The following is a 24,718-nucleotide window of genomic DNA, read 5'->3' on the forward strand; positions in this document are numbered from 1 at the left end:
GTGAAAATAGACTAAAATCTGAAAAATTTAGAAGTATAAATCACTTTTGGTCTCAAGCTGTTTGGATGAGGGATACTCAATACATTAGTGAAATGGGTGATAACAGCCTTTGAGTGAAAGGTCATGCTAGCTGAGTGGACTCATGGGGAATTGAATCCTGTTTCTCATCTAATGTTGGAATCTTGGCCAAGGTAGATGTTCTAGGTCCCAGGCTCTGCAGAGATGACTGGGAACTGGCATCCTTGAAGCATCCGTCCCATTACTGATGCCTTTATTCTTTTTACTTATTTTCTACCTACATTCCTGTAATATCATACTTACTCTTGGTTGTAGTTCTATCTGAAACTACAGGGAGCAAGCCTATTCACTCTGTTTACTATTCCATCTATAATTTTTTTAATATTTATTTATTTTTTTAAGTTCTCGGCAGACACAATATCTTTGTTGGTGTGTGGTGCTGAAGATCGAACCCGGGCCGCACGCATGCCAGGCGAGCGCGCTACCGCTTGAGCCACATCCCCAGCCCCCATCTATAATTTGAAGGCATTGATTCACTCTTGTCTTGACTGAAGTGTCCCATTTCTTCCAGATCCCTAATTACTTATTTTTTGGAAGTTTTAAATTTTCTTACCAAATGTTTTCATGTGGATCTGGAAATTAAAAGAATTGTGAACTTATGAAGCTTTATGTTAACCTTACCTGTAAACTCCTGAGGAGGTTAGTTCTGATATTCCCGCTTTTTAAATCTATATTGTTTTCCCTCCATGTTCTCCCCTTTGGTATTCTGTACTTAAGTTATACTCTTAGTATAGTTTGTAGTTACATATCAGTGTGATTCACACACACACACACACACACACACACACACACACCTGTTTCCTACATGTACCATCTCATGTCTTCAGTGTGTGGCATGTATTGTTGGAGAAGCGAATGAATAATTTAATATTTATTGTCATAGACATCATTGGTTTTTAGAATATTGTGTTCATTTATGTAAATTTGTCTCAGTTGAATCACTGGGCATGTATATGTTCTCATTGTTGAAGTTACTGAAGTGTAAATAGATGTGTGTCATCATCTTCTCTCTGTCAGCTCTTCCCTCATTCTTGCCCCATCATATCCATAGTTCCACTTGCTTGTCTGGAAATATTGCTGTTAAAGATTGATTTTAATCTTTTTTGAAATTTTCCTTAGCATTTTCATTTATATATATATATAAGGCTCATATTTTGTAGGGGAGGGGAGTACTGGAGATTGAACTTGGGTGCACTTAACCACTGAGCCACATCCCCAGCCCTATTTTGTGTTTTACTTAGAGATAAGAGTCTCACTGAATTGCTTAGGGCCTCGCTGAGGCTGGCCTTGAACTTGCACCTTGAACTTGCGATCCTCCTGCCTCAGCCCCCTGAGGTGCTGAGGTTACAGGGGAGTGCCACCATGACCCATAGGCTCATACTCTTTATTGTACACACATGTATATTTACACATCTGTGTGGCAGTGTACTTAGAATACAGTGTTGAATATTATTTTGCTTTTATCATTGGTTTGATAATCATACCTTTTTAATATTTGTGTAACTTTCAGATACTCATAAGTAAGGGACACAACCTTCTAAACCTCATTTCCACATCCGGTAAAAAGGATTGATCTGAATGAAGTGAAGCTGAAGGCCTCTTAGCTCTAAGTCTGATAATAAATTCAATATGTATAAGTAATTGATATTAGATTTCATGAAGAATGTGCTATTCTGTGTAATATGAGAACATGTGAAGCTAAAAATTGAATACAACTCTGGGTAACTAAAAAAATTGTGGGGGGAAATTGTTAGACTGTGCAATTATTTTCCACCAGGACTGGTTACAGAATTGTAAGCTGGTTCATATTGGTAGAGGGATTTATCTCTATTGTGGACTTTGGCACTAGGAAGTTTGAGTTTTATTGATCCTATAAAGCTAGCTGATGGTATCTGAATTTTACCTTAACTCTCTAAATTTTCATATCACAGTTCTACACTTGTGAACACATTCTAAGAAACTTACAGAAATCAAAGTGTACATAGGTATGTTTTTATTAATGATGTACTTAAAAACAATATTTCATGGAAGTTAGTTTTCTAAGCAGTTTTCATCCTTTCCTCAAAAAGAAACAAAACAAAAACACTCCCACAGATTTTGCTCAGTCATAGTAAGTTTGTAAGTTCTCTCATCATAAAATTATCACTGAATTTCAAAAGTTCTTTTTTTTTTTTTTGTTAGCTGCTTTGGTCTGGTAGCTCCCCCCCCTTTGATTTTTAACTTTTGCAATGCTGGGGGTGCTCTACCACTGAGCTATCTGGCCCCCCCCCCCCTTTTTGAATAATTTTAAAATTTGGAACAGGATCTCAACAAGTTACCAGAGGTTTGCTTGAAATTCAAATCCTCCTGTTTGAGCCTCCCAAGTTGGTGGGTAATTTTAGGTGGAATTTCAGGCCTGCACCACTACACCTGGCTCTCTCACAGTTTGAAGATTGCTGTACTTCTAGCACTTTTCTCATATTGCTTTAATTAAGAAAAAAAAAGTTTAGGGCAAATTTAAAGCATATAGTAAAATATAGAGAATAATATAATGAGCTCTCATATCCCTCTCTTCTGCTCAACAGTTACTGATATTTTACCCACCTGATTTTCTAACACTTTATTAGTAAGTCCACATTTAAGAATATTCTTTTCAGAAAAGAAAAAAGCCAAAGCATTTTCAAGCTTTATCTGATTACAAATGTTTATGTAGCATATAATTATATGAAATATTTTAAGGCTCATATTAACAATTATCCTTTAGCAAAAATACCAGCCTTTGTGCCATTTGCACTGGACTGAATTATGAGCCAAACCACAGCAAACTCATTCATTCTATCTTTGGGTTGCAGGTATCATTTAATAGTGCTTTTTATAAAGGCTCATTATAAATATTTAAAAATTTAAACTTAATTGTTTTAGTGAGGCAACCTAAAGTAGATATTTTAGGCTCTGAGTTAGTTTGACAATTACATTTTCTTTTTATCCTTTACTTAGTATCAGCTGTAATTGTGGAAGCTGGGCTTTTGGAGGGTGAGGTGAACAAAGTTTCCCCTGCTTTCAAGGCTAGAACAGTTATAGTTCAGGGCAGAGTGGGGGTGATTATCATGGTATAAATACCATTATGTCAGGGTTTAGGAGACAGTCGTGTCTGTAAGTGTGTGGTATGGGACTTTCTGGGGAAGAAATCATTGGCCTTGAGCTTTAGTGGGTATTGACGGGCAGAGATGGCTGTGGAATTCTCTGAGCTAAAAAACCAAATTTGGGGAATGAGACTTTGTCCACTGCGGCTCTACCGTGGATTTGGGGAGAATGTGTAGTAGGAGATAAGACTGAAAAGGAGGAGGAAATAATATAAAGTATAACAGCATACTGGGACTATTCAGCAACACAAACTTGAATCATTCATATTCATTTATCTGCAGAGGGTTTTTTGTTTTTGTTTTTTAGTTTAGATTTCTAACAATTTGAAAATATAGATAAATGAGTTGCCTAGATATATTGGAAAATGTTAGTTGTGAGATCTTCGTAATGTACAATTTGCCCCCTTATGTACTGTGGTTATAAGAATTTAAATGATTTCATGGTATTTTATCATGTGGGTGTACCATAATCTTTGTTGCAGAGACAGAACATGAGGCAAAATAGAGTACAAATGGAACATGAAGTAAGTGCTACAGACTTAAGAATTATAATGGAGAAAACTATATAGAAATGTTAGTGTTGCCGACGCTATATTTATATTGTGTACACATTTGGAGATCATAAATTGAGAATCAAAGCATAAGATTTGAGCAAAAACAGTTCAATGAGATTTATTAAGGTGAAAGATTGAGGTTTGATGTTCAGTTGGAGAAGAAACCAAGGAATATGTCTGTGTCTCTGAAGAGTGTTTTGTAGACATTGTATAGCTATTTTCAGTTTTTGTTTGCCCCAGAGCATAGAACAAACAACATAAACTTAAGTTGGTATAGAGGAATTTAGAATATAATTTGTGATTGAGGAGTGAGAGTAGAATAATTTAACATGAGACTTATTCTTTGAAATGGATAAATTTTCACTGTATTTAGGTTTTTACTGTGCTTAAGAAGAGGATAATTAACAATGGTGTTTTAAAGGTTTTCCCAGGCTTTTACTCCTGAGATATATTTTAATATTAATTCTGTTTTTTTTTTCACCTATTGTATCACTTCTGGTCTTATAAACAGTTATTGTATATTTTTGGTCTATAGAACTGACTGAAAGGACAGCCCCACACAAAACAAAACCCTGCCTGTATTAATAGAGGAATAGCATGCCTGTGTGTAATTGATTTGCAAGATTGTAAATGGGGTCTCAAAAGTAGAATATTTTGTTTAATGAGACCACTGGAATTTGAAATTTAAATGTGGGAATCTTGACATTAATAAATAAGTCATCTTGTGTGATTGATGATACAATATTATGCCAGTCATTCTTACAGAATTTCCATTGATTGAGAAAATTCTAGATGGAAAATTTTAAGGTTTGTGTTTCTAGGTTTAAGATTTGTTTCAACACACAAAAAAATGTTCATTTCTAGAAAATTTAGAAAATACAGAGGATAAAAATAAGAATTCCTTGCAGAATTCTCTCCAGAGATAACTACATTTTGTTCATAACCTGCCACTCTTTCTGTGTATAACTTTTCTTTTAAAAAACAAATATCATATGTTATCTGTGTACTACTTTATAACCCACTTTTTCTACATAAAACAATATTTTCATTGTTTCTTTTCTACCATGACAGTCTGTTCACTAGGGTGAGTATGTAACATGAAGAGTTCACAAGATATAAATGCAGGTTCAGAGAAGAGGGTAGAATGACTTTAAACTGGACTTAAGGTGATTTTGAAGAAGGGACAAATTTTAGGTCGGGCTCAAATGACTTGAGCATTGATGCAGAATGAGGTTAAATGCATTTTATGGAATGTCCTGTTGAACTCTTTGAGAACAGGGCAAAGAGGTTTGAATGAATGTCCCTAAATTATAGAGGTATTAAATACAGATTGAAAGCCATTTGTTTCAGGAAGATGATGTGTATTGGGTCAAGGGATAAGGTGTCTTTAAGTACAGTAGTACTCAAGCTTGGCTGTGTCCAGGAATCTGGAAGTTCTTGTTAATTTTTATACATGTTTAATGAATTAGGATCTTTGGAGTACAGTCTCTCAGTTTTTTTCTCTAAAAACCATCAGGCTTGGGAGACACTCATTTGTAATAGGGTGGGTGCAATAAGGACCAGGAACAAAGTCATTAAAAATAGGCATGGAGAAGAACAGAAAGGCCCAAGGCATTTTGCAAATCACTAAGATTATTTAGTGTAGATAAAGACTATGGGAAGTTATTGTAGAGTGATGGTCCTGGGAGTAGAAATGGGAAGTGGACTTGTAGTTCAGACACAGTGAGTTGAGGTAGTAGCTGTCAGATCAGGCTGGGCAGGCAGCAACCAAAGGAGGCAGATTTAAAAGGGCCACTGAACAGGCTTTATTGAGAGATCACTCCCGGGCGGAACTGGATCAGACCTACCGAGGGGACAGGGGAAGGGTCTGAGGAGAAACCGCGTGGAAGCTCTACCAGACTGACTTTTATGGGGCTTACAGCAGGAAGGGAAGGGCTTGGGACAGGAAAAGGTGTCTCTAGGGTCCCTTGCCCCCTTGGAGTTGGTCAGGGGAGTTGGCTGAACTCCAGGATTGGCCAGGGGGTCCTGCTGATTGACAGGCGTTAGTCAGGAGATCTGGCTGATTGACAGGAGTTTCTGCCGGCATCTGATTGATGTTCAAAGCAGCACGGGCTGCTTTGTTCTAAGTTGCTACTAAGTCGCCACCAAGTCGCTGCCACCGACCTAACAGTAGCAGTAACATAGCAGCCAGCCTGTAGCTCATTGGAACTAGATATTGAGTGAGAAATTAGGGGAGAGAATAGAGTTCAAATATTTCCTTTGGAGGGAGTGAAAAAAAGAAAGTGAAATGAATATAGAAACCAGGGGGCAGAATGGGAAGAAGTAACATCTGAGGTTAGTGCTGAAAGTGAAAGACATGGACTATTTGGAGGATAACAGGTGTCCTGAAATATAAGTCTAAATATAAGAATTTTTAAGAAGGTGGCCATTTTGACAATATTAGTTCTGCCTATCCAGGAACATGGGAGATCCTTCCATCATCAGAGGTTTTCTTCAATTTCTTCCTATAGTGTTCTGTAGTTTTCATTGTAGAAGTCTTTCACCTCTTTCGTTAGATTGATTCTCAGGTATTTTTTTTTTTTTGAGGCTATTATTAATGGAGTAGTTTTCCTAATTTCTCTTTCAGTGGATTCATCGAAGATATATCGGAGTGCGTTTGATTTATGGGTGTTGATTTTATATCCTGCTACTTTGCTGAATTCATTTATTAGTTCCAGAAGTTTTCTGGTAGAATTTTTTGGATCTTCTAGATACAGAATCATGTCATCAGCAAATAGTGATAGTTTGAATTCTTCTTTATCTATTTGTATCCCTTTAATTTCTTTGACTAATTGCTCTGGCTAATGTTTCAAGAATAATGTTGAATAGAAGTGGTGAAAGGATATCTTTGTCTTGTTCCAGTTTTTAGCAGGAGTGCTTTCAGTTTTTCTCCATTTAGAATGATGCTGGCCTTGGGTTTAGCATATATAGCTTTTACAAGGTATGTTCCTACCATCCCTAGTTTTTCCAGTGGTTTTTAAAAAATATCTTTGTTTTATTTATTTATTTTTATGTGGTGCTGAGGATCAAACCCAGGGCCTCACACATGCTAGGCAAGCGTTCTACCTCAGAGCCGCAACCCCAACCCCTTTCTAGTGTTTTGAACATGAAGGTATGCTATATTTTGTCAAGTGCTTTTTCTGCATCTATTGAGATGATCATATGATTCTTGTTTTAAAGTCTACTAATATGATGAATTACGTTTATTGCATCATATGTTGAACCAACCCCGAATCCCTGGGGTGAATCCCACTTGATAGTGTTACCTTAAATTAGGTAGAAGGAAGTGATGCGGGGGGAGTGTGGATATAGGAAGGATACTAGAATGAAACGGATATTATTACTATTATGTATATATGTGACTATGTGACCAATATGATTCTGCAACATGTACACTCAGAAAAATGAGAAATTATATCCTACCTATGTATGATATATCAAAGTGCATTAATGTATTCTACTATCATGTATAACTAATTAAAACAAATAAAAAATTTAAAAAAAGAAGGTGACATTTCTCTATAAGTTTTTCAAAAGTGTAGCAAGGAAAAGTAAAACTAAACTAACTTACTACTCTTAGTAATTGGCTTATTGGAGGAATTTAAGCTGTTAATGACTGTGTTTTTGATTATTTCTGGCCTTGTTATTTTTCTGTATTTCTGAAACTCAAGGATAATTAAAAGCAATGGTTTATAAAATTATATATAATTATACATATAAAAATATGTATAACCAACTAAGTATATGTATGCACGCACAAATGTAAATTATACATAACATTTTATAGATAAAATTATACATGTGCGTATCTATTATACTTTAGACAATTCTATTTAGAAAAGTTAGTACTATTAGAAAAGAGAAACAGGGCACTTTCTTAATATGTATCTTATAAACTAACCATGAGAAAAGCTTGCAGGCTACTGAGTCCATATATTCTTCCTAAATATCTTTTGTCTGGTAGATACCACTTTGTTTAGGGAATGCATAGTAAAGTGAGAATACCCAAATTTAAAATTAGGGAGGGGAATATAGTAGCAGATAGTATTAATTACTGCATCTGAACCTTGTTTGATCCCATAGCTCCTCAAGATCATCTGCCACTCTCTTAAATTCCTCGTATTGTCTAGAATTGATTTGAGTAATGGAAAGTTTGAATACATTTTGTGTAGGTGATGCAAAATAATACTTGTCAGTAGAAGAGATTTTGAAAAGTCATGATGGCTTTGTATTTTGTTCATATCACTTTGCTCTTAATTCCTATTAGCATATGGTTAGAAGCAGATTCCAAGGTTTAAAATTCATGATAATGTAAATTTGGAAACAAAACACATCTCTCAATAGGTGTTTGCTCGAAAGATATTTACATCTGTGCAGTAGAGTACTAGGTACCCATTAAAAATAATGATTGCTGGGCACAGTGGCACATGTCTTCAATCTTAGCACCTTGGTAGGTTGAGGCAGAAGGAGTGTAAGTCCCAGGCCTGCCTTGACAACTTAGTAAGACCCTCTTGCAAAATAAAATGAAAACAAGTATGGGAATGCAGCTCAGTGGTAGAGTACTTGCTTAACATGCATGAGTCCCTTGGTTGGATCTCTGGTACTGCACCTCCCCCCCCAAATCCCCCCAAACAAAAACCAGATAATGCAAATATAAATTGTTGATACACAATTTAAAAAGGAAAAAAAAAAAACAATATAAATTCCACTGCCAAACTTTGGTAGAATTTTGTGTGACTTCAGTGTTTTATACCTATTTTATATCCTTTGGTTTCTTAAAAACAATGAGCACATAATTTTTTATAATCATAAAATAGTGTAATTGGAATAAAAATGGTGGGGAAAAAATTGAAATTTTGAATTTGAAATGGAGAAAAGATTTATTGTTCAGCAATTCTAGTTTCTGAACAGCATAATTGCATATAATTGGATTGGAATGGTGAGATGAATGTTCTAAAGGTATATAATTCTGATGAGAATGGCCAATAATGGGTGAAGACTTGAGTCCAAATACGACCAGAATCTTGACCAAGATGGAATTAATAGAAGTGGAGTAATTGAGGCCAGTTTGAAAGACCTTTCTAAGGTGAACTCCACCATAAGAATTTGTGAATGGATGTGGTACACACAAAAGGAAAGAGTCCTGGATGGTTAGGGCTGTAGCCCTAATGTGATATTAGTCTAATGGTGACACTTAATAATCAAGTCTGAGAATACACGAAAGAGAAATGGCATTTCCCCTTTCTTCCTGGTCCTTCCTCCCATCTCCCCCAATTATGGGAAACTGTGGGTACATGGTAAATTCATTTTAACTTAGGGGCTGAGAGTAGTGGCTTTGGAGTCAAGTTGCTTTGATTTTTTTTTTCATTTTTTTTTTTGGTTGTCAGTGGACCTTATATTTTATTTATTTATATGTGGTGCTGAGAATTGAACCCAGTGCCTCACAGATGCTAGGCAAGTGCTCTACCACTGAGCCACCATCCCAGACCTTGGATTTGATTCTGATCTCCTCTACTAGTCATGTGTAACTTGGCGTGACTTGTTTTCTCTGGGCCTTAGTTTTCTTTCCTTTAAAAAATGGAGATGATAGTTGTATTTATATAATTATGGAGACTAAGTGAGTTAAAGTAAAATATAAAGTGCCCATTAAAGAGATAAGATATCTAGGTGCAGTGGAACATAACTGGGACATGCAAGCTCAGTTCACTGAGCTCTTAGAAATGTGGGCGTGGAGCCCTTCTATGAGCGCTGGGCTAGAAATGAGGCCTCTGGGACTTAGGTTTACATATGATAGACATACTACCTAATATCTGCTTTATATGATTTACTCTCCAGTATTAGAAGTTTGTTGTACACATCATTATGAATGTTACATTCACTAAAAGAAGACAAAGGACAGCAAGCAAAATAGTTGACATATTTTGAAAGAGTGACAGGGTTTCTGTATTATTATGTTACACTTATCCATCATAGTTTACTCCTAGAAACCATGTAGTGTTTCCCTTCTGGTTGTGTAAAGAATATTTGTCAATGCATTATGCATTGAGACATTTCTCTCTTGAATTCCTGTATTTTTTGGGGATGCCCAAATACTTAGTGCTCAATGTAATCTTTTCTGGGTCCAGATGAGAGTCCAGAGACTGAGTAATAATTTGGTGGTTGAGATAGCAAATATTGTGGACAACATTTTATTTAACCCACTTAGTTGTTCTTTCTTTTTTAAAATATTTTTTAGTTGCCAGTGGACTATTTATTTATATGTGGTGCTGAAGATTGAACCCAGGGCCTCATACATGCCAGGCAAGTGCTCTATCACTGAGCCAAAACTCCAGCCCTAGCTGTTCATTTTTTTTTTTTAATATTTATCTTTTTTTTTTTTTTTTTTTTTTTTTTTTTAGTTCTCGGCGGACACAACATCTTTTGTTGGTATGTGGTGCTGAGGATCAAACCCGGGCCGCACGCATACCAGGCGAGCGCGCTACCCCTTGAGCCACATCCCCAGCCCTAGCTGTTCGTTCTTAAACTTCTCCCTGGTGCTTATTTGGTTATATTAGTTCTTCAGAAATCACATGATTCTATCTCCATTTAACACTCATTTCAGGTACTCCCCCCCTTCCAAAATGCCATTGAAGCGCTATGATCTAAGACCTATGTTTAAAATTCTTTATGATCTTTTCTCTTACCTAAGGATTTAGGGCAAAAATGATTCTTCTGCTATTGATTTTTACCTTTTCTCTCTCTCTCTCTCTCTCTCTCTCTTTTTGTGGTGCGGGGTTTGAATCTAGGGCCTTGGGGATGTTAGACAAGTAGTCTACCAACTGAGCTACATCCCCAGCCCTATCTTTTTTTTGATTTATCTCCTTTAACATTTTGGGGGTGAGAGTAGAGGGAATATATGGTACACTGTTGTGTGTTGGAATCAAAATGTCTCTGTTAGGCTAAATTCTCCCCCTAACTTCCCTCCCACCCTCCCTCATTCTTCCCATGTTGGGGATGGTTGAGGCAGAAGTGTGTTCTAAATCAGGCTCAGGCATACTTGGATTTTTGCATCTTTTTAATGGTCTCTCATAGCCATTTCACTGATCATTAATGGGGAGTATCTTGGGGAGGTGAACTTTGGTGTATTACCAGTTTGCAAACTGTGTGACCTTATTCTAGTTAGTTTCTTTAACCCCTGCTTTTCACATTGATGCAATGGAAGTAACTCTATTTACTTTGAAGGCTCTTAGGAGATTACTTGAATGTCTTAGCTGAGTGCTGGGTGCACAATAAGTGTTTACTTTACAAATGTCCTTTGTCCTGTTCTCTTATTAATAACTTTGGTTTGTAACCACATTCCAAAGTCTTGTGTTTTTTGCCATTTTTACCCCCTCTTAAAGGTTGTGACTATTCCCAGGCTTTTGAGGGGAGTAATAAATGTCCTTTGTTTTTTAGAATTTCACTTGAAATCCCAGTTAATGCTATTGCTTTTTCTGCAATGCAACTTGATCATCTTATAAGGAAGAATGAAGAATTTTTCTCATGTATTAAATGACATTTCTATATTTCCTTCCCTTTAACTCTTGCCTATTATAATTCTAGAAAATCTGTTCCTAAAATTTCTACATGGGAAAAGACTTACTTTTTTCTCTTTAATCAGTTGGTGTAAATGAGTAAAAAGCTCATAAGGAATGTTAGTCACAGTACATAATTTTTAGATAACTACAATGTAATTTTAATCCATAGAATCAGATTTTATATTTTTTATGCACTATTTCCTTTGATTTTATTTTTGTAGCTTTTTCTTTTTGGTCACTTATAATTAATTGGCACCTTCTAAACTACCTAAATTGTCCTTATAAATCTCATTGTGCATTCAATTTTTTCATATAGGTTAAAAATTTTTAATTGTGAAATATGTATGCAAGCAACATAAAGAATAATAAAAATAACAGTGTACTTTCACTCAATGTAAAAAATAAGATAGTACCTAATCAATGTTTGAAACTCCTTATATCATACTGATTTTTATCATGTTACTTTGTTATACTTCCTACTGACTTAGTTATTTTTGAAATTAGATTTTTTTTTAGTAGTTTTTGTGTCATTACAAAATATTGTGGCACTAGAGAATACATTGCACATGATAATTCATTATTGCCCAGAGTTAATCTGGACTTGATATATCTTGCTAATGCATTTTTAAAATCATGGTTTGCCAGTTAATGTTTATGGATTAGTAGTATTTTCTATAAATCTCAGTACATCAGTGTTTAAAATTAGTTGTCTTGAGACATTATCTCTCTCTCACAGACTAATCTCAGTATTTACCCAAGTACTATCAGCCTATTAAAATTCTGATATCCCAGAAGGTAAGCTGTAGGTTAATTTTATTCCATGATTTTCAAACAACTAAAAAAATGGTATTGTCATGGTGGTGTGGATTATAGTGGTTTGGGAGGCTGAGACAGGAGGCTGGTGAGTTCAAGACCAACCCCAGTAACAGTGAGACCCTGTCTCTAAATAAAATATAAAATAGGGCTGGGGATATGGCTCAGTGGTCAAGTGCCCCTGAGTTCAGTTTCTGGTTTTGAGCCCCCTTTTCCCGCCCCCAATGCTGTGTAACTTTAACTTCAGAAAACTGCTTTAAGCTCAGTTCTTGAACTGTTCATAAACGGTTATATTTTCCTTTGGCAGAATGTGAGCTAAAGCACACTGTAAAAGATTTTGAGGACTGTTAAGAAGTTCCTGTGGTATTGGAGATGTTTCTCATTAGCATCTAATTGTTACTTCATAGTATGTGAATGACTCCATTTGTGGGGGAAAAAGATGAAAAATGTACTGTATATTTTTGTTAGAAAAACTTAAAATGTGACTATCTAGACTTCTTCAGTTTCTTTCTTTCTTTTCTTTTTTTGTGGTGCTGGGGATTGAACCCAGGGCCTTGTGTATGTGAGACAAGCACTCTACCAACTGAGCTGTATCCCCAGCCCTAGAGTTCTAAGCTTCTTCAGGATGAAAATTATATATCTGTAATTTGATTGCAAAGCATATTTGGTATTTGAAGTTGTCTTCTTGTTGGCATAAAACTCTGACCTCATAAAAACATTTTTTTTGAAGTAACTAGCTTGAAGGAAATACGGAATAATAACCAAAGTTGAGATTTCTGGAATTTGTCATTAGTCAGTATATAATGGTTTAGTTGCTGCATATCAGCAATGAAGTTTAGAATTCATTTAGATATTTTACTTTTTGCTAATGGTTACTTTCATAATGAACAGTGACTAATGGATGATATTTCCAGGTGACAGAATTTTGTGTGTATTTTACCTAAAGGTATTTTAAGCAGTAATGAAATAATCTTTTAATTACTAATATATTTTTTAGAAATATTTTTTAAGTTGTTGGCAAATTTTATCTATCTATCTATCTATCTATCTGTGGTGCTGAGAATAGAACACAGTGCCTCACAAATGCCAGGCAAGTGTGCTACCACTGAGCCACAGCCTCAGCTCTCTAATAATTAAAAAAAAAATTTTTTTTTTTAGTTATAGGTGGACACAATATCTTTATTTTTATGTGGTGCTGAGGAAAGAACCCAGTGCCTCACGCATGTTAGGCAAGCACTCTACCTCTGAGCCACAACCCCAGCCCTCTAATAATTTTTAATAAAATAAAAATAATACTGTTATTTTGTTCTGTTTCTAATAAAGGGCTTTTTTTAAAAAAAAAAAAAGTTTAGTAATCCCATTTATTTCTGTTGAAACCATTCCAGCTGACAAGGTGTATCTAGCAGTCAGTATAACATTTTATAGGTGAGAATGTGATGTTGAGAACCTAAAGGATTTCACAATATATATAGGTTATAGTTGGAGACCTTTTTTTTCCTCTTCTTCTTTTTTTGGTAGTGGAGATTGAAGGCAAGGGTGCTTGATCACTGAGCTACACCTCTAGCCCTTTTTATTTCACTATGACAGGGTCTCTCTGAATTGCTTAGGATGGCCTTGAACTTGGGATCCTCTTGGCTCAGCCAGATAGATGCAATCATAGGCTTGCGCCTGGCTCTGAATTGATATCATCTTTCCCTATGGTGTGCCAGAATTTAAAAGGAGGACTATTTTTTATTTGGTCTCACAAACTTGTCAAGGCTGTCCTTGAATTTGTAATTCTCCTGCTTCAAACTCCCAAGCAGCTGGGATTACAGGTGTGTGTCATCTTGCCCCAAACTGACTATTTTTGAGGGTTTTTTTTTTAAGAGAAAACTCTGATTTTGGAGTAAAAAGGATTTAATCTCGATGACTGATGATTCACTTTATTTTTATAAATAAAGTTGTCCAGATGAGTACTTTTCTTTCTTTTTTTAAATTAGTTACACATGACAGTACAATGATCTTGACAATTCATACATTTGAATCAAATGGGGTATAATTTCTCATTTTTCTGATTGTACAGGTTGCAGAATCACATTGGTCTTATAGTCACCTATATACATACAGCCATAATAATGTCTATTTTATACTGCTGCCCTTCCTATCCCCCCTTCCACTCCCCTCCCTTCCTATCACATCTCTCTACCCAATTTAATGTGACACACTTTTTTTTTTCTCCTCACAACATCAAACATGTATTCTGTATAATGATGAGGGTCTCCTTCCATGCAATTCCCCTTCTCCCTCCTTTTTCCTCCCACCTCTCTTCCCTATTTAGTGGTAATCTTCTTCTCATGCTCTTCCTCCCTATCCCATTTTGAGTCACCCCCCTTATATCAGAGAAGACGTTCGGCATTTATTTTTTAGGGACTTTTAATGTTCATTCATACATCCATCGATCCATATACCTTCAAAACTGGGTGCTAGTTGGCTACAGTGGTACTTGATAGCATCAGAGCAGGAAAGGTAGTTCTTCAGGGATGGAGTCTCAAATATAAGTAATGATTTCAGACATAGGCAATTCCTAATTTCAGAAAAATTCACTCATTTCATTCCTTCCCTGACTTTATCACTCAGTGAAGTATGTTCTGTTGCTATTATTTGGACTACAAAGTTGGGGCTTTTAAGAACTTTTTAGTTAAAAAGTAGGAGAAATAAGTAAAAAGCAGAAGTATGGAGGGGTAAATACAGATTTAAATATATATTATGACCCACTTGCCTAAAAATGTTTTTCTTCAAACTACCCGAATAGGTTTTTACAAACTTTTGCAGCACCATTTGGATTTTTACTAGTAAAAGCATCATTTGGGCTAATTAGCATACTAGTTGGAAATTGCAAATATTAATGTGAACTATTGCAATTTCAATTTCTTGTCTATAACTTATCAAAAGTGAACTACACTGAGGCAGTAGGAGTTTTGGATAGTAATTTAGGAGTGTGGAATAAGTTAGAGAAAAGGATTATTAAGCCTGGTGATTGGGATGCCATAGTATAAAGTGTAGGGAATTATAAGCAAGGAAAACAACATATTTAGAACATTTGTTAGAGGATCTAGAATTGTGTAAGCTTCTGTATTTCTTTTGCAGGGTTCTTAGTGCCTATGACCAATAATAGCTTTAGGATAAATATGTTTCTTTTGGCTAGCTTGGGAACTTGGCCAACATAAGCAGCATTGTTTCTGATAGAATACTCATTGAATTTCAGTGTTTACTTAAAAAAATAACTTTTTTGACTCAATTCATTTGTAAGTTAGGGCTTAGCCTGTATTTGTCTCTGCCTTTTTGCTATTATCATGTGTTCTCAGTCATGAAATAACAGTGGAAGCAATAAATACGAAAGAGGAAAGTAGTGTAAGAGAATTATAATAAAATAAAAAGAAACCACTTAACGAGCAAGAGGGCTTGTGAACTTGGGGAATGAGTTGAGAGGTGTCTTCGAACTTAATTTGCAAATAACATTGGTAGCTTGATATGTTACCAATGTTTCCTTTGAAGTAACTTTCATTATCTCTGCCTTGATCGTAAGTCACTATGGAAGGTGAATTTGCATACATATTAATTTGTGAATTGATGGAAGATTACAAAATGTAGGACACCCCCCAATTATATAGAATAATGGAACCTTCATGTTTATTTGATATCTAGAAATTCAAATTTGTATTGGTGGTAGGCACATTGTAAAACCATTTTTATTTTCCCTGGCAGCTGAATACTTTGTGTTTTTATATGCAGTTCATTTTGATTAATGAAGATTAAGGTAAATTATTTAAGGAAGCCTAAATGATAGTAACCCAATTTTACAAATTTGAAGTGATTTTAGCTATGTGTTTTGGGGATTGTAGTTATATTAGATATCCCTCAGTTAGGGGGTAATTGTCTTGCATCATTATCTCTTATCATAATCTGTTTTTCTTCACACAGTGTTATAGTTTTGCCGCTGGACTCTTCCCTCCCTTCCCCCACCCCATCAGGATGATATGAGACTTGAAAGAAGACGATGCATACAGGTGACTCAAGTTTTGAAATACAGTAAAACTATGGTTATCTAAGAAAATGTGGGAATTGATGGTATATTTTGAATGGGGGAGCTTTCTGATAGGCGGTATTTAGTGTGTGGGGGAATTATTTAGTAAATGCAGAGGTAGTTGGGATATGTATTAAACCTGGATTTGGGACTCAGTTTGATAATTTTTTTTTTTTTTAAGTAGCGGTGTTAATACAAATAGCTTAGTAATTGCCCTTATTTAAGCTTTTAAAAAGTTGGCTAATACTTTGGCGGGAATTGGACTATTTCAGTTAGTAAAATAAATATTCACTTTCATGGTTGAGTGTATGTCTCCTTTCATCCTATTAGAACATAGCAAATCTCTTATGGGAGTTGATGCTTGTAGTGTATTTATTATTAAGACTGATGATGAAATTAAGAATTTAGCACTCGTGTATGATTCTCTTAAAAATGTGGTCTTTTTTTTTTCTTTCCTCATTCCCTCCTTCTCTACATTTGTTTCTGTCCTTTCCCCTCCTTCTTGCCTGCCCTTTCCTCCTCTTTTATCCTTTATATTTATATAGGAGAAGCAGTGTAAGGGCATTTGGAGGGATGTTTTTGATTGTTTTATACTTATTGAAGTGATCTTATTGTATATGGAAAAATGGATGCTATTCTAAATGTGGATGTGTTTAAGGAACACTCTTGAAAATATAGTGTAGTTAATGGATAAAATGTTATTAACTTTTAAAGTTGTATGTTCTTAAATCAAGTAGATTGTGAGGCCTTTTGTTAAACTAGGAGACTTATGTTTGAGATAATCTTATTTGATTGTAAACTAAAGTCTGAAACTGGAGAAGAAGTAATTATAAACCTTGAATAGATAAGTAATTGAATTAGTGATGTAGCTATTTTTTTGTGATGGATGTTTTCCTGGTACGCATTTTCTGAATGAAAATAATTATCACATTTTGATTTTAGAGTGATATATTTAAAAATCATATTTCATGTAGACTGTTTTGTATGAAGAAATTTGTTAAATATAGTATTTGTACTTTATAGATCAAATAATCTGTTACATTCTTGAAGGACTTACTATTTGTAAAACTGTTGCTAATTTTGGTGTAAGTCAAAGTGATTGATATCTCTGTAATACAGTTCTCCCACAAGTGCATGTAGAGAGGTGTGCACGTGTGTGGTTGCCTATACATAGGGCAGGTATGCTAGGAACACAGTCTTCTGGCCCGATGGCTGAATGTTAAAATCAACATGATGCTGATGCTGAATCTCACCATCATAGAAAATAAATAGAATACTTATAGAAACAGTTTTAGAATTTCATGAACTTTTAAAATATATTTTTAGTTATAGTTGGACACAATACCTTTATTTTATTTATTTTTATGTGGTGCTGAAGATCGAACCCAGGCCCTCACATGTGCTGGGTGAGCGCTGTACCACTGAGCCACAAACCTAGCCCCTTATGAACATTTTTTGTCGTCACATTTTATAAGTTTGAACTTTTGGTGCAGGAATGTCTAAGCCATGTGAGTTCTCAGATTGCTCCTTAGGCACTAAGTACTACCAAGTAGTACTCACTTTTCAGTGAAGGTCAGTAGAGGAACAAAGTATGTTTGGGGTGTCTCAGATTTATCTATGATGATTATGACTTTGGAGATTTCCTTCATGAGAATTTGAAGTAGCAAACTTGCTGTTTATTCTCACAAGGTATGAGGGATTCCCAAGTAGTTTTTACTTGTGAAAGCCTTACAGCCTCAATGGAATTAAAACAGTAAAGAAGAGTAAATATGGTTTGTAAAAGCTATCTACTTAACTTTATAAAAGGTAGAACCTAGAAGAATTCTGTAGATTAAATTTGTGACATGATCCAGTTTCTTATTTAGCTTTATAAAAATTATCAACATTTATTTATTATAACTGAGGTGATGAATCTGTTGATTGACTTGATTTTAGTAATCGTTTCACACCATATACATTATCAATATCATATTGTATGCTTTATATATGTAACATTTTTATTTCCCAGCTATACCTTAATAATACTCGGGGGGGGGGGGGGAAGAAATAGAGTTTTACTGAACCCATGCCAAAGCCAAACTTTAATGTATCTCTAATTCACATGAATATAGATCTTCCTGCTGTTGTTAAACTTGAGATTTTTTTCGCATATTTTTAAATGTAATTAAGAACACAAATGAAATGAATTTGGATTCATTTTTTATTTTTTTGAAGAAAAATCACTGTGAGCAAATATTTATTTGGCTAATGTTTGCTTTGTACCATGTACTGTGATTGGTGGTCTGCAAGGATCCTTGTGCTTTTAAGGATCAAGCCACACTTTTCAGTTGGAGGACAGGGTAGATATGTAGACAGATAAACTGCATTTATGGTAAATTTTAAAGACTTAACCTCTTGAATTCAGTGTATCTAGAGCAACCAGAAAACTCTTCTGCGTAGTAGCATCAATTGTAATGGTTTCAGCTGACCCACTGATGTTCAGGCTGTAAAAGTGTTGTATGTCTTCTCCTCTCTGGAGCTCTAGACTCAAGTAACTGTCCTGGATGACTTTCCCACATAGTCCCTTCCTTGCCCATTTAATCCTCTTAGTGATGAGTGGTATCATCTTATCTAAGGACACTGTCATTCTGTGAGCCTGGAAGTAACCAAGTTCAGTGTTTTTAGGATTTGGAATTATTCCCGAGCTTAGGTTTGGAAAAAGCACTGCCTCGGAGATTACCAAGCATATTTACATAAAGGCTTCTGTGGGAAGATGCCTGCTTAAGCCAGCACTTTTTTCAGATTATTTGAGTAAGAGATCTCCCTTTCTGTACTTTTTTACTTGTACCCACTAACACCTCATGGAACATTATTTGGGAAAATCTGTTGCAATGCAGTAGTTGATTTCATTCTTTGTTTTGTTGAAATAGCTTTCTTTAACAACTAAAATTGTTTTTAATTATAGTTATATGTTAGCCACTTTAAAACTTGGAATGGTTTCAGAGTATATAGAAATGCCATGTTTTATAAGTAACTATAGTAATTTTTTAAAATGTACTGATTTGGGGCTAGGGGTGTTGCTTAGTGATAAGAGCTTTTGCCAAGCACATTTGAGGCCCTAAGTCCAATCCTTAGTACTGCAAAACAAAAACAAAAACTAACAAAAAACCACTGTCTTTGTCACCATTGTTATATGTGAATTTTAAGTGCTTAATACCATTTGGGACAGTTTTTAATATTGTATTCTCTAATTCATTTTAAAATGAATTTTGTAGGATAAAATCTTCATTTAGAACAATTAGATTCTAATGAGCATAGAAATTGTAATATTTATTACAGAATAATTAGAAATCAGATCTATAAGTTTAAAAGATGCAATTTCTTTAATCGCATCACACACAGGACATATTGGAAGAATCAAAGGGCGTGTACATTTTAATATTTTGATACCTGTTGTCAGTTTGCCTCCTTTTGGAATTTTTTTCCATATGCTCCTATACACCTCATCTTTTCCTGCATGTCTCTCCTTTTCTCTGGCTTATGTCAGTTTTTCTCTTATTGATTCAGTGATTTTTGTTTGTTTGTTTGATCAGTAAATGATAAATCTACTAGATTTATTTTTAGCTCTCAGATTTCTCCTTGTTTTCTACTTAATACAAAATCAGTGAAATTTTTTTTTTTTGAATTTTAAACATACAGGTAAGTACAAGTAAATATACCCAGAGTTTTAGTCTTCACTGCACATGGCATATTTTTCCAGCTCTCCCTGCTCTTCATGCCAGTTTTGATTAGTTGAGATTATTGTGAATAACCATTCAGGTTGGTGAACTGGAGGTAGATTACATTTGATGTCCTTATTGACTTGTGCATAAATGTTTGGCAGTATGTCAAATTTTGTAATAATTGCTTCCTAGGAGTTTAGCTTTGGGTCATAGGGCTTGAACATTTTTAAGACTCTTGATACAGAAAGGTGTTTGATTAATGTTTGCCAGTTTTTACTCGGTGGTATTACAAGATGTGTTTGGTATTAACTGTGTCAGCATTGACTGTTATAATGAAAAATAAAACTTAATTCTATAGACAAAAGATCTTCTGTTTCGTAAAATAGAAGTGATAGTGCATTCTCAGTGGAGGAGAGAGTTCAAATGCTTCATATATGTATAAAATAAAAAGCAGCAAGTACTTCCTTTTTCCAATAGTGTGGAAGTTATTCTTCTCTTAGAATTATTTCTTTCTAGCTAGTGGTTTTTACTTAATGCTTTTTCTGGCATTGCATATATTTACTTGGAAGTTTCAGGCCAGTCTGATGGTTCCTCAATGCCAGGGGGCGCTATGGCTTACCTTCTTCATATGCCCTTGGTCTAGCAGGATCCTTGGGATTTAGGAAGAACTTTAATACTTGCAAAAAGAATATTTTTTGCCACCCGAACACCCCAAAATAAATACCTTAATCTGAATGCTTATTTTAATAATTTTATTCAAATGGGCTTAAGAGTTCCTCATTAACTTCTGTTCCTTCTTATCTTTCATGTTTTTTTTTTTTTAAAGAGAGAGAGAGAGAGAGAGAGAGAGAATTTTAATATTTATTTTTTAGTATTTGGCGGACACAACATCTTTGTTTGTATGTGGTGCTGAGGATCGAACCCGGGCTACACACATGCCAGACGAGCGCGCTACCGCTTGAGCCACATCCCCAGCCCATCATGTTTTTATTAAAAGCTTCTATATAGAAATAATTGATAATAATCATCATGTAATATAAATGAATGTTTGATTAAAATTTTTTTTTTAGATATAGATGGACACAATACCTTTATTTTTATTTTTTATGTTGTGCTAAGGGTTGAACCCAGTTCCTCACATGTGCTAGGCAAGCACTCTACCACTAAGCCACAGCCCCTAGAGTGTTTGATATTTTTGTAAAAGATAATGGGAAACTTTTGAGGTTACCCCCCTCCCCCCTCCAGCCCCTTTGGTGCTGAGGATTGAATCCAGGACCTTGTGCATACAAGGCAAGCACTCTACCAACCGCGTTCTACCCCCAGCCCTTGGTTAGCCCATTTTAACACTGAATTTCGTAGGTATTAATTCCTTTATTCAAGGTCCAGGTGAAAGCAAATGTTAGCTTTTAGGGATGTTTCCCAAGTGTACCTGCATTCTGGGAAAATAACAGTGGACATGGTTTTCTAGTCTCTTTAGTTTTCTCTGAGATGGAGCATCTAGTTTGGTTTAAAAAAACTCATGAACAACATCTGTAAGATTAAGTGAACAGTGCTCTCAGAGATGTATACAAAAGTGTGTGGAAGCAAATCTTAGATAACTACAAGACCTGTGTGGTGTCAGAATTTGCTTAGAAGGAAGCAACAGGTGCTACGGATGGTCCTGAGACTAGAACCCCAAGCTAGTCCACCAAGACTCCCTGAAAGTTTGGCAGGCAAGTTTGATGTACAGCAGCTGAAGCTGAGGAGATGTTTCAAGTTCCCTAGAGTATATAGTAAGTTCTGAAACAGAACTGGTCCCTATGAATGCTCAAAACTAAACAGTTGGTGCTCCTTTCCTGGCTACAACCCACATTTAGGAGACACTGCTGGGAATAGAATCTGAATGAAGTGGTATGGAGATAGTTGGGGTAAAGGAAAAAAACGTCAGGTGAAAGTGGGGAAGATCTTATTCATGAGTCTGTAGTGTGGTATACTTCATGAAAACAGAAGACGACCCTTATTAAAGTCAGAAAAGCTGCTTTCTCAAGAAGTTTTTTAGTTTACATAAAAATGAGTCACAGACAAGGATCACAGTCAAATTCCCAACAGAGTTTTTATAAGAAAAAAGGAGTAAGGAGAAGAAAATAATATTGCAGGTAGTGAAAGCATACCAGAAAGAAATGCCCACAAAACAAAACTTTTAAACTAAATGTTTCAGAAGAAAACTGGAGAGATTTAGAAAATGGTACAAATATGAAAGATCAACATAAATTTAAATAAGGAAAAATTAGAAATGTGTTGATAACTTTGAAAAGAGAAATAAAATTTAAAAAGTCTTTAAAAGATGAAATCTGAATTAGAAGCTTGAATGTGAAAAAGAAAAATCAAAATAGAAAATTAAAAAATCAAAATAGATGGTGAATAGCAGGAAAAGTTTAAACTAGAAAGAAATAAATACAGATAAAGTAGCAATCCAGAGAAAATGACAGCTATTAAAAAATAGGCAAAGAAATGTCAACATATAAAAGAGTTCCTGAAGAACTAAAGCAGCAAAACTGATACTGCCAGTTAGAATCAGGAAAAATTTCTAAAATGAAAAAGATTTGCCATTATGTTTGGGAAGGGTAGAGTGTGTAATCGAATAAACTGCTCCAGAATTGATAAATCTGTAGAAACTTCTATTAAAAATTACTGGACTTGAAAGAAGAAAATTGTTTGGGCATATAGACACAAAGACCCAAGGCATTATTGAGGGAGAATATTATGATCTGATTTTGATAGTGTTGCTTTATGCCAGAAGTACTAGAATAATGTCTAACATATTCAAGGGAAACCAGGGAGAATCAAAAATTCTATATCCAGCCAAGGAGACCTAAAGTAAAGAAAAATGTCGAGAACATGAGTGAGAATTTGGACTCTTGTTTCTATGATCACTTCTTAGAAAATCTACTAGAGAACAGAGTAAAGCAACCCAGACTGCAGTGACATCAAATAGATACTTAACAGACTCTAACAATGGCTGTCAATGAGTTTGGTATGTAATGGCTGCATTCCCTATAATCAAAGTGAATATACATAAAATACAAAAAAGTAGATGCAGTTGCTGATTGCTTTATAGGCATTAAATTGGGACCAAAAGGATATTAGTTCAGATCTAATTCTTGAGAGAGTGGGAGACGAGGGTACTAATTGAATTTCAGTGTTGTTCCTAAGTAGGGAATCAGTAGGTCATATTCTTCTACCCTTAGTCACATTGCAAGAGCAAAAGAGAAGGCTTTGGGTATGATATAAAAGTAACCAAAAAAACAAAAGTATGAAGTTCTAAATTTGTTTCTTTCTAGGGAGAATAATAGAATAAAGGTAATACCTCATATGTAATGCACAGAGCGTAATAGCACATACCCAGGAGAAGTGCTTTATTTTTATTCGTATTTTATTATCTCCCCTCCTAGCTGTTACCAGACTATTTATACAAGTTTGGAGCTTGCATTTTCTTTAATTTCCCATTTATTTGAGAAACTACTGTCTTCTCAAATTATTTGTTTAATGTCCCAAATTTTATTTGCTCTGCCTGTATTATCAGTTATATTTAAGTTTACATAATTTAAAACTTGTGTCACCTCATAATGTCATTTTCTTATGTTTTTATGTACCAGTTAAAGTAAATTACAAAATAAAATTTGTGTTGAGGCTGTTTTATTCATTTGGTTATTAGAATTATGCTGATTTTTATACTTGACCGCCAGTACTTTGTGCCTATGATTTGGATTTTGGCTTTGTTCATAAAAGACTTATAGGGACAAGGTTGGTAGGAAAAAACATGTGACCAGGGTGAAAGGTTTCTGAGAACCACATTAACTAAAAAGTTAGCCATTTTGTTTTTCATATGGATGTGTTTGGACTTACTTGCTTCTATATGAATATAAGAAAATTTTCATATGGAATTATGCACATTTATTGATAATACAAGTAAAGTTCTCTCTGTCCCCATTAAGTAAAACCCAACATATTTGTATCTTTTCCCCCTGTCTTTGAGGTCAAGCTTTTCTTACACATAACCTTTTCATAACTTGTATATATAAAACTTCCTTGAAACATTTATAAACCATAAATTCACTCACATTACACAGATTTTATTTTTAGTGAATGTATAGTTACCACCACAGTCCAATTTTTAATTTTCACTAAAAGTAATTCAAATTAGTTCAGATGTGATTTATATTAAAAAAGGAAAAAACACCAATAATCCTAGTGTTTAGAGAATATCATTGTAGTTTTTTGGTGTATGTATTACTTACATATATTAGTTTCCCTTGATGATAATGCTAATTTCCATACTTGACTCAGCCAGAGATTAGGTAACTTGCCTCTGTTCACATAGCTAGTAAGGGATGGAGCTTGAATGCAAACCCAGTAATAACTTCTAGTGTTAACTCATGCTTTATTACTTACTACTGATACATTTTCCAGTTTGCATTTGTCAGTTTTGTTTATAGTATGTTACGTAGCAGCTTTTAAGTTTTTATATGGGAGTGACTAGGTCTTATAATAATTCCTGTAACATAATAGATTTTTAGATTTAGCCATTTTATATGCATGTGTGTGCATGTGTATTTTATATATATATAATATATACATATATATTATATATATAATACATATATATATATATATATATATATGAGAATAAAGCCATTGACAGTCTTTTGATGCTGATGACCTTTTATTTTGTGTTAAATTTCTCCTTTTAAAGGGATTCCCAAGAATTACTTTATAAGTAATTTCCTCCCTGGTAATAAGATGCAGTAAACTT

General features: G+C 34.8%; 1 protein-coding gene across 4 annotated transcripts in view; it reads left to right on the forward strand.

The window, feature by feature from the left end:
* Positions 1-24,718, forward strand: part of Dyrk1a (dual specificity tyrosine phosphorylation regulated kinase 1A) — a 150,915-nt gene that overhangs the window by 47,276 nt on the left and 78,921 nt on the right. For 3 of the 4 annotated variants that reach the window (XM_026399390.2, XM_026399389.2, XM_026399388.2), the window contains exon 2: positions 16,123-16,208. The exons of the other annotated variant lie outside the window; for it this stretch is intronic. In XM_026399390.2, the coding sequence (XP_026255175.1) occupies positions 16,199-16,208 (10 nt within the window). In that variant the 5' untranslated portion in view covers positions 16,123-16,198. The remainder of the gene's footprint in view (positions 1-16,122; positions 16,209-24,718) is intronic. 4 annotated transcript variants of the gene reach the window in all.

This window comes from Urocitellus parryii, chromosome 2 (assembly GCF_045843805.1).
Source record: "Urocitellus parryii isolate mUroPar1 chromosome 2, mUroPar1.hap1, whole genome shotgun sequence".
NCBI classification, from domain to species: Eukaryota; Metazoa; Chordata; class Mammalia; order Rodentia; family Sciuridae; genus Urocitellus; species Urocitellus parryii.